General features: G+C 53.7%; 2 protein-coding genes across 3 annotated transcripts in view; both read right to left on the bottom strand.

Annotated features, from left to right (window-relative positions):
* Positions 1-8,548, bottom strand: part of LOC105185347 (uncharacterized) — a 270,171-nt gene extending 261,623 nt beyond the window's left edge. For both annotated transcript variants that reach the window (XM_025300080.1, XM_025300079.1), the window contains exon 1: positions 7,262-8,548. In XM_025300080.1, coding sequence (XP_025155865.1) covers positions 7,262-8,533 — 1,272 coding nt within the window. In that variant the 5' untranslated portion in view covers positions 8,534-8,548. The remainder of the gene's footprint in view (positions 1-7,261) is intronic.
* Positions 8,549-9,005: 457 nt separating this feature from the next.
* Positions 9,006-10,423, bottom strand: LOC112588875 (myb-like protein AA). The gene is made up of 2 exons (XM_025300094.1): positions 9,230-10,423; positions 9,006-9,167 (listed from the first exon to the last, which is right to left on the bottom strand). Exons 1-2 carry the CDS (start codon positions 10,421-10,423, stop codon positions 9,006-9,008), a joined length of 1,356 nt encoding a protein of 451 aa, XP_025155879.1.
* Positions 10,424-10,445: the final 22 nt, after the last annotated feature.

Here is a 10,445-nt window from a genome sequence, read left to right on the forward strand (position 1 = left end):
TCATTCTCCCTTTTATAAAGAACGACGCATGAACGACGAATTGCGGATGGACAAACGAGCGAGCGAGAGGGCGAAGATACCGCGATTCGAGTTTTACCGTCATTTTTACTTAATTACACGTTTCACGTCTCAAATGCGTTATCACACTTCACCTCATTGTGCGAGAAAGAGAAAGGAAGTTCCCCGCCGGATTATTAAAAAACGGGAAGAGATTTCACGGAAATGTTCTCGAGCATGCATAGTTAGTTGAGTTACATGGCTCTCGTTTTGAAGCCCACGAGTGTGATCGATAGCCCGCGCGATATTACGGACACGCGCGTGCCACTCTCTCTCTCTCTCTCTCTCTCTCTCTCTCTCTCTCGCATCCACGGCGGCCTGCTTCACGCGGATTACACATTCGCATGCGCTTCCACGGGACGGCCGTGGAAAACGCCGTACGCACGCGTGCACTACGCTGAATCATCGGCGCGAGTGTTTTCCTGGCGCGTTGCGAACAGATCTTGATACGCCGTGCGAGCATTTTTCATCGCATTCCGTTTATTCGCACAGCCGTTAGACGGACGGAGTCTCGTTGTCGCATCCCGCTTTGCCGGATCCTATTTTTCTCTCGAGAACATAAAACCCCTCGATGTTTCTCTCCTCGTCTCTTTTGCTCGACTACTTTTTTTCTTTTTTATTTAATAACTATAGTATTAGAGTTTCGCGAGACGAGACAAAGGGACGTTACAACATGTGTCACATCTTCGCATACAAATGTACGCTTTTATTCACGGAGTGATAAATCTCTCTCTCTCTCTCTCTCTCTCTCTCTCTCTCTCTCTCTCTCGGCTCTTGCTCTGCTGTCACTTAAAATGTATAATAATAATAATAATTATGATAATAGTTGAGACTAACTTTTCCGGGGGGCTGACGAAAGAAGAAGCATTAGAACATGTAGCACGTGTCCGCACAGAAATATGTTTATTATTCACGTATATTCGCGAACAGCGTCCGACGGCCCGTTTTGAATTAGCGGCGCCGCGTGCAGGAAGACGCTCAGCGACATTCAGCGGTGTCCCACGAGATCGCGAGCGCACAGCTCTCGGATCGTGTGTCGCCACCGCGAGGCGCGCATTCGTCCGAGTTCGCGCTCGAGCGTATCGCGCGCACGTAGTTGCAAGCACAAATACCGTCGATCCGGAAGTTGGCCCGTGCCCGAGGATACGTGCGTGCGCGCGTGTCCCTGTCAAGTCTCCTCCATCACGGGGATTTACGAGCCCGGGCTGTTCGGTGCAATCCGCGAGAGCGAGCGTGACGCGCGGCGCGTCTCGAGGGCTCGCGCCGTCGCACCCGCGAATTTTTTGCCGCGTCGCGCCCGATCGATCGTAGCCGGCTCGCGTTTGCTCGCAGACGACGCACCCGCGAAGCACGGCGATCGTGATTTACACCTCGACATCACGGTACCGATTCACCTCGGGGATCATCAACGAACAGCCGCCAGCGAAACGCCGCTGGCGTACGCAGCGCGCATTGATTTCTTTTTTATTCAAACTGCTTCTTCAACTTCCTTTTTTCATTTAAATTTTCAACCCCTTTAAGGGGTTGCGGAAGAAAGCACACTTGAAGGCGTCTGAGATAGTAAATCCTTTGGATTAGTAACAAATACTCTTGACTCTTTACCGAGTCAAAATACCGACGATACTAATAATTTGACGCTGGAAATTATGCTCCTTTCAAAAAAGATCAACGTCTAAACGCGTTTGTCCGTGACATGTGAAGGGAAGAGAACGTCATGCTGGAACATATCTAATGCTTGGGAAAAATGCTTGGGACATCCGTTCCAAACGACGACGCTATCGGTTATTTTCGTGTTGGGGCGGAAGGGAGCGCGGCCTTCCGTTTTTCGGAATCCTGCCGGTGTGAGATCTCGCGATTTTCCACGGAATTTCTCGGCTCATATCGCGACTTGGAGAGCGCGATTAATAATTCAGCGCGGTGTTTTCTCGTGACTCACGTTATAATGCGGACGACACGCTTGTCCGCGCGTCTCGAACGAGCGTCTGGCGGTCTGCGAATGAACGCTACGTACGTAGCGGCAAATGAATAAGGTGGAGCACTCCCGTTGCGCCACAAGGTAACGCGATACCGTAACGTAATACGAGCGGCGTAATATCGGCGAATATCATTTCGTTATTATCGCGCGGATGTAAAACGCGGCATCTCGATATGAACGGGAGTCGTCGTTGAGAGCGCGACGCGCACTGCGCCGTCACGCGAAAACGCCGTCTACGATGTATAAAACGAAATTCGTCCTTATTCCTTGGCGACTTTAATGAGAAACGTTACGTCCTACCGCGCGGGAGCCTTTTTGATTCTGTAACGGCTTCGCTGTGGCCTCCTTATGAAAAGCTTTAAGTCTTTTCCGCGACGTCGCGGCTCTTTGTTCGTTCCTCGTTCGATTCCTCGCGTCGTGCGAGACGAAATACGAGGAGGAGCGCGATGTGAAATTCTATCAGTGGCTTTTCTCAAGATATTAACAAAAGCGGGAAAGAGCGCCGAGAGCGAGGCACACGGCTCTTTCGACGATCGCTCTTACGATCAGCTGGAAAAAATTAAAAGGCGCTCGGCTCTCAGATATTAGATTCGAGAAAGCAGCGAAAAGGAAACCGACACTGGGTCTCGTATGATATTTTCCGGCTCTTGCCAAAATAAAGACGAAGATCCTCGTGGAGGAGACGAATTGGACGAAAATTCGAGCGGATTTCCGCGAAATTTCCGGCGGACTTTTCCGTAGAGAGGAATCCCACCGAGACTTCTACGTTTTCCGGCGTCTTTTTTCTTTCTTCCTTTTTCCGCGACTTGTAGACACCGTGGTGGTATTGAGACACTTTCAGGTCGGTGCGAGAATTACGGGATGCAGAATCCGGCATGGAAATCGGGTATAGATCCTTTCGGAGCGGCTACCGAGTGAATCCCCGAGTGCTTTATATCGGGGGACTGCGGTTGACAGCTCGCTTCGACTTAATCGAGGCCTCGAGAGAGGGAGGAGAAATCCACCCGCACTCGCTTCGAATCGGGCAAAAGCGGTGTATTAATCTGTCCCATTAAAACGTTAGCGCGCGGATTCGCGAAAACTCGCTTTCCTCGGGTTGCGATGAACTTTCGAGTGCGCTACATGGGCGCACAATAAATCGTTGATGCATGTGCCACGGCGATACGTATCGTCGCGCATAACGACGGCCGCAGAAATTGCGCCACTTATCTCGCGTGTCAGGCCCCGGAATTCGTGCATCGCGCGCCGTTAAACGGGAAAAAATCGCGGCGATGTTGAGAAGCGACGTCGTAGCGCTGAAATTAATTGTTTTAGAATTTCATCTCAATTTTCCACTCCACCTTGCTTTTGCGCGTCGTAGAAAAAACTTGGAAATCGAGAGATCCGCACACGGACAGAGTTTTGAGGAGAAAAATTAATCTGCAATTTTGCGGCCGATGAACATGTCGAGCTTTTTTGCCTTACTTCATTATCCTTGTGCTGTTTTCCCACTGAGAGAGTCAAGTCTATTCGAAAATTTGCTCTGTTCCTCAGCAAGATGAACTTTGACGGTTGCCTGTTCCTTCACTGCTAGAAAATAGCGGCAGAGCTGAAGGAGAAAAATATTTAGACGAAAAACGCGCTGAAAAATATTCTCACCGCCGCAAAGACGGCGGGCGCTTCCTTCGCTGGAGACGAGAGAGACCAGAGAGACGATTATAGAAAAAAAGGGGGACGGTCTAACGTGATTTAAATGTTGATGAGCCCGAAACTCGCTGAAACCCCTCGCCCATCTGGGAAATATCCGGGAGGTACATATTTCCGCGCTTTCCGCCGCTTTTTCCGATACACCATAAATATCGAAGGCGCGCTCGCTCGCCTCCGTAATAATAACGGCGAATCTCCTCCGTTGCTTGTCGACAGCGCACGCGATGACACGTTAAAACCGAATTTGCATAGCCGCGTGGAACGCGCAGCCGAGAGAAAATGGATTCACGACGTCCTTGAGGGTCAACGTCGCGCGGGGAAGAGTACCCGGTGCATCTCGTTAAGGGCGAGTCTCGCGTTTGCCCTCCTCTCTCTCTCTCCCAGCCCATCGTCGAGACGTACTTGCACGCGTGGAACAATTTATTGCGTCTTTCTTGCGCGTTAAAGCGTACTATGAACCGCATACCTTATGCTCGGTTCCCAGCTGGGTCGAATCATAAATCGTGCGACTATCTCCTTTCCTCTCGCGTTCTTCGCTCGCGTCCGCTTCGTTCTCGTCCTCCCGTCCTCCACGGTCCACCACGGTCACCCTTATTTCTTACGCGAGTCGAGAGAGAGAGAGAGAGAGAGAGAGAGAGAGAGAGACAGCGAGAGAGAGAGAGAGAGAGGGAGAGAGATTCTCCCCGTTGTGCATCTTCCAGAGAACGGTCACGAGCAACACCGTCCGGGCTTGCGTCAGGATGTGCGCGCGAGTCCTCAGGACTCGTCCGACAGAGTCCGCGCACTAGTTACGCGAGTGTTTAAGCCTTCGCCGCGCGTACACGCGCGCTTTTACCGCTCGCTTTTACCCTACGCCTGTTTACGATGCGCTCCATTCGTGACGCGCGCGTACGGACCGCGCGCGCATGCAACCGAACACTTGCAGCGTATCGCTGGCGCAGCTAGTGCCTTCGAAACAAGGACGATGTTTTCGCGTCAAAGGCAGGTCGTTGTTGAAGGGGCGTCTCCGCCCTCGGTTGACACGCGCGAGACTGGCAAACTTTTTTCCGCGGATTTTCGAGGATTTGCAAATCCAATTTTTTCGCACTTGCCTCTTGGGCGCTTTGAATTTCTGCTCTCTCTCGTCGTATCTTACGAACAAATTCGCGACATTTCGCCGTCAAAACGCGACGGAAAGGTCGTGCGGACAAATGTTGCAATTTTTGGAAAGTCTTTCCAGCGGGCTGGTACGTTCCGCTCGAATGTTGAACAAATTTTTAAAAAGAGATAGCCTAGAGATATTATGTAAATAGATGTTAAATTTTTTATTGAAAGGACGACAGGTATTGAGAAAGGTATCTTGCTATTCCTCGAATAATATCAAACTCAACATCAAATATGCAACAACGCACCGTCGATATCGTCGATGTTAGAAGAACAGCGACGTCGGCGGCGCGCAAACGCCGGTCGAAAATTTCGACAAAAAAAAAAAAGAACAGAAGAGATAAAGCGTTGCTTTCTCGCGCGTCCTTATATTTCACGCCGAGGTCCTGCGGATTATCCTCCTCCGCGCGCATCCACCCTCTTATTCCGCAGAGAATGAAATATTACTCTCTCGGGGAAAATTTGATATACCGAGACACGCGCGCAACCCCATTACATCACGTTTACGACGACGACCGCGACGCGAAACTTGATAATTACATTACGTCACGGTTCTCTTTTATGACAACTAACGTTACTAAGAGGCACGTGATTACCGCTTATTCCGCCGACGACATTTCACGTGTACTAGGTGGTGGTCGGGTCGACTTCGTCAACACTGCCTCGTCTTTTACGGCGCGCGCAAACGCGCGCAACTCGTTGTGCAACGCGCCGCACTACGTGGCCGTTGCACCTCCTCCTCAAAAACAGCCGTGGGAATAATTAACCGATTAATTATCCCGAGTAGACGACCGATTCTCAGGGTAAACTGTGATTAGCGCGTAGCCGTTAAATCGTAATCGTCGATCGTTATTTCCTCGCTGCGGAAAGGCTTTGTAGATTTAAATTCTCGTTACGCGCTTGCATCGGACGCGAGTACTCGCGATACTCGGCGATGATTAGTTTTAGAGATAATTGCATAATTATAGATACATAGGTAGAATAGATCTTTTACTTCTTCTTAAAGGGCTGCTCTTCTCGTTAATAAGTCAACAAACCTATCATCTTTCGCCCATCTCTTTATTATGCGTGCGCTATCCACGTTTTAGAAACTGAAAGCTATTATTAAAGAATCCACCACGTTCCTTAGCTTAATTTTACCGAAAGATAATCTATCTTCTGACGTTACTGAAAAAAAAGAAAAAACATGATAAAGTTCAAAGGAATTTGTAGGAGAAAAAAAACAACATAATATATATTTTTTCTGCTTATATGCAAGAGTATATGCTGAGCACAGTGGCGAGCAGTTGGCGTTTTTGCGCAGTAATCGATCCCTCGGCAGCGCGCGAAGCATCGCGCTGTCATATCTATCCTATCGACATTATCTCCATTAACTGCCGTTCGTTATTTCGCCGGGATTCAGGAAGTTAAAATTCGCATGGAAATAACCGGTCATCCATTGACAACGCGGCGACACGTAAACAGCATCGGGGCGTTGTGTAACGGCAATTTGGCCGTATTTGTTGCCCGATCGAAATAAAGAGCCGAACGAAACGAGCAACCTCGATTATACCCCGGGCTTGTAATTACCGAAAGAGCCGCAGATTCGTCGCGCGGACTATCGTGTAGCAACGAGCGTAATTATTGGCTTACTGTCAGGGCATATCTTGTCGGCGAGTTTTATCGCGATTAAAACGAGGTAGTTCGCGGCGGCGAAACAATCGATACCGCGAGCGAACCGCGCCGATTTCGTCGCGCCGATTCACCGGGAATTGAATTTCGACCGCGGGCGCCCGCGGTCTTTATGCCCTTTTTTTCCCCGTTTGCTTCTTGCCAGCGCGGCGATGTACAATAAATCGCCGCTGATGAGTATGTGCCGGAGTATGGTCGTACGGTGCAATTAATTTCTTACATGCTCTCTCTCTCTCTCTCTCTCTCTCTCTCTCTCTCTCTCTCTCTCTCTCTCTCTCTCTCTCTCTCTCTCTCTCTCTCTCTCTCTCTCGTCGGTTGCACGAAGACCGGACCTCGTGTTACCGCGATCTTGCGTGATATATTCGAGAGTTCTCTCAATCCCATTTCAAGGTGTTCGCGTTGTGTAGTCACCGAAAGCAGATTAAACTTCAAACAACTTACTATTACAAGGCACAAGCAATACGATAGACACATCATGCATACACAGAATACATACTCGTACTTGCATACAACTCCGGTATGCGTGGTAAGGAGAAAAGGTATAACCGCGGTAAAAGTTACTCTCTCACAAGCTCACCGCTTGAGTTGCTGCGCTAAATCGACTGAAAGTCGCGAAACTCTCGAGTCGGCGAAAAGTGAACACTCACTTCGTACGAAAAAATACACGCTCGATGAAGAATTGACGTAATTTCGCGCGGGGTGCGAAGTATTGGTGGGCAGAGAACTCACCATTTTCAGCATCTCCAAGTCCCCTTTCTTCAGCATGGCTATCAATCTCTGGTGATCCGTCAGCTCCTTCGCCGAGCGCACTCTCTTATCCTTCCGCATGCCGTCGGTTTCGTAATCCTCGCACAACACATTGTGAAGATTCACTTGCTGCGCCGCGTGATCCATTCGCGGCTGCTCGGGCTGCTCCGCCGCCGGCAGGTCTTGTTCAAACTGCAGGTTCTTCACGAGAACCTCGCTAACTACCGCACCGCGGTCCACGTCCTTGGCGGGTTCTTCGGTCGCGTGATCTTGAGGCTTCTCGGCGACTTGAAATCTGCTCGGAGCAGAATCCTCCGAGTCAGTCTTGAACCTTAAGCCCCGTTGGCTCTCCAATTCATCCACGGGTATCGTGGCGGTCGACAGGTCGCTGTTCTCTCGCGAATGAATCGTCAGTCGTTCCTGTTCCAGCCCCTGCCGCGAAAGCGAGCAGTCCTCATAACCGAGCACGAGGTGGTCCCCGTGCTCGGGACTCGGCTCGTCCTGCTCGTGACCTCTCGACTCTCTCACGTCCGAAGAGCGCGATGGTGCGCTGGACTGCTGGACAGCGGCCTGACTCGGAGCCGGGGCCGGCTGGAATGTGGCGAAGCTCCTGACGGGCTCGTTGAGGACGACCTGGCGGTCCCACCTGGCATAGATCCCGCAGTCCTTCCTCTTCCCTTCGAGCGGCGTTTCCTTCGACCTGCCGTTTGCAAGACTCTGTTGCACCTTCAGGCATTGCTTGAGACCGATCTCGGGATATCTGCAGACCGAGCTCTCGCTCTTGCGATCATCCTCCTCGATGGTCTCGAGCAAATGCTCAGGATGCCGTGACTCGCCGACTCTCTCGAACAACTCGCTCTCGAGCGCCGAGAACGTTTCCTTCACGGGCGACTGCCGGTCCTCCCGCGCCGCCGCGGCTCTCTCGCCGTAAGCCGACATCTGCAGCGACGGCCGTAGCACCGACTCGAGGTCGTCCGTGTGTATGACCTGCGGCTGTAGAGCGCGCTCGTAGATCCTCTCCACGTGCTCCGCCGGGCACAAGTAACCGCGTGTTTTGCCGGGCGCGGGCTCGCAGGTCGCGACCTTGGACCTCGCGGCGTTCCGCTCGTTCAACTGTTGCAGACTCGCGGACGTGTAGACTCGATTGTTCGGCTTGAAGCTCGACGAGGGCGCCGCCGCGCTCGGCGCCTTGGCTCGATCCGGCGAGCCGCCGAGGTCCTTGCGTGGCAAGACCGGCGGCTTCTTGCTCTCCATCGTCGCCGGCAGCGACGGCGGCGGCGGCTGGCCGCCGCCGCCGCCGCCGACGACGCCGACGACGACGACCTGCTGACACCTGGCCCGCGACTCCGCCTGCGCCTGAAGAGCTCGCACTCGAGCGCCCACCGCGCCGTAGATCGCGTTCTCGATTTTCGCCTCCCTGCGCCCGTCGGCCGTCTGAAGCCGCGGCCGTCGCGGAGGACACTCGCTCGCCGGCTCCGTCGGCGAGGCGATCCTCGAGCCGTCTCGAGGATGCTCGGCGTACCTCGGCGCTTCCGTGGATTTACAACAGGCGGCCGCCTCGACCGCTTTATCGGCGGACCGTTGCGGCGGCTGCGGCGGTCCGCTCGCCGCGACCGGCCGCCTACTTTCTCCGTCCTTATTTGGTGAGATCGACTCGCCTTGGTCACCATGGCCCTTCGAGGGGCCCGCGCCGCATGCCCCGCGCGGACGCGACTCTGTCTCCTCCTTAACGAGCAAACGCGCCGCCAGCGCGTTCTGCTCGCCGTTCCCGGGCCGTTTGAACGATGGCCTCCTGCAGGGAATAACAGACGCGGTCGTCGTCGTCGTCGTCGTCGTCGTCGTCGTTGTTGTCATTGTCGGAACGGCAGGCGCCTCGGACACCCTGGAGCTATTAACGGCCGTGAGTCGACCGTAATCCGTCTCGTTCCTCGTCTTCGTCGAATTCGTCACCCTGCCGCCGGCCGCCGGTCGGCTGTTCCGCTCGTCGAGCCTCTCGTCGGCGGCCGCGTCGACGCGTCTGGAGCGGAAACTTGAGCCGAGGACACCCCTCTGCGGGATCCTCGAGGCTGGGCTGGAATCCCCCGAGCGCGAGGACGACGCGTTCGACGCGGCAAAGCCGTAATCGTGTCTGGCCTTGTTCTTCACGGCCAAGTACTCCTTGTAAACGGCCCTGCTCGTGTTCACGCCGACGTTCACCTTGTCCAGCCTGCCTTTGTCCGCAGCCTTGCGATCCATGCGGCTCAGGTCGTCGTAGCTCGACGAGGCGCCGTTCAGTCGCTCTCTCGCCTCGTCGATCGACCTCGACCTCGAGTCTTGTCGGTATCTGCGTTGGCTCTTTTGCTCGGCACTGCTGTTGGATCTCGTTAAGGGTTTCTCGCGGGCGACCGGGAAGTTCTGGCTGTGCGCTTGGTTCAACCACTCGTCCACTCGTTTCTGAACCTCGCCCTTGCGTAGTAGAATCTCGGGCATCTTCGTGCGACCGCTCTCAACGACGTCCGTCGTCGTCGCGACGGGTGCGTGACGCGTTTCTGTCTCGGGCGCGACGCGCTGGTACCCTTTGCCACCAGGCTCCTTCTGTCGGTCCCGTGAACGTTGTCTCACCTGGGTCTGTTGGTTCACCTTCAGCACCGGTTGAACCCGCTCTCTCGTCGGGATGGACTTGGTCGGAACTGGTTTGGCACTGGGCAGCTTCGGTTTCCCCTGCTGCTGTTGTTGCTGTCGCTTCTGTTGGTCCATCATGACCGCCTCGAAGTTCGTCACGTTGATGCTGCCGACGTCGCTGAGATCCGACGAGCGACGGTAGTCCAAATCCTCGTACTCGTCCAAGATATTGTTCACCGACTGTGTGTCGATCGAGCTGGTGCTCTTCGACTTGTTCCTCGCGACGCTCTCGTCGCTGCTCGAGTAGTTGTTGCTTTGTTGTTGTCGTTGCTGTTGCTGCTGCTGCTGCTGACGCTCACGACTGATCTGTCGTTTGGGTGGCCGCAGCTTCGGCTTCTGATACTTCAGCACCGCGTTCTCGTAACGCTGCAGTGCGCTCTCGACCTCGATTGCTGTCCCCTCGTGCAGCCGGTCTCTCTTCGGCAGGACAGACGATTGTCGCGCGTGACGCTGCTTAGGCGACTCCCGATGTCGGGTCGACATCACGCCGCCGCCGCCGCCGCCG

Source organism: Harpegnathos saltator, unplaced genomic scaffold, assembly GCF_003227715.2.
Source record: "Harpegnathos saltator strain DR-91 unplaced genomic scaffold, Hsal_v8.6 scaffold328, whole genome shotgun sequence".
Lineage (NCBI taxonomy): Eukaryota > Metazoa > Arthropoda > Insecta > Hymenoptera > Formicidae > Harpegnathos > Harpegnathos saltator.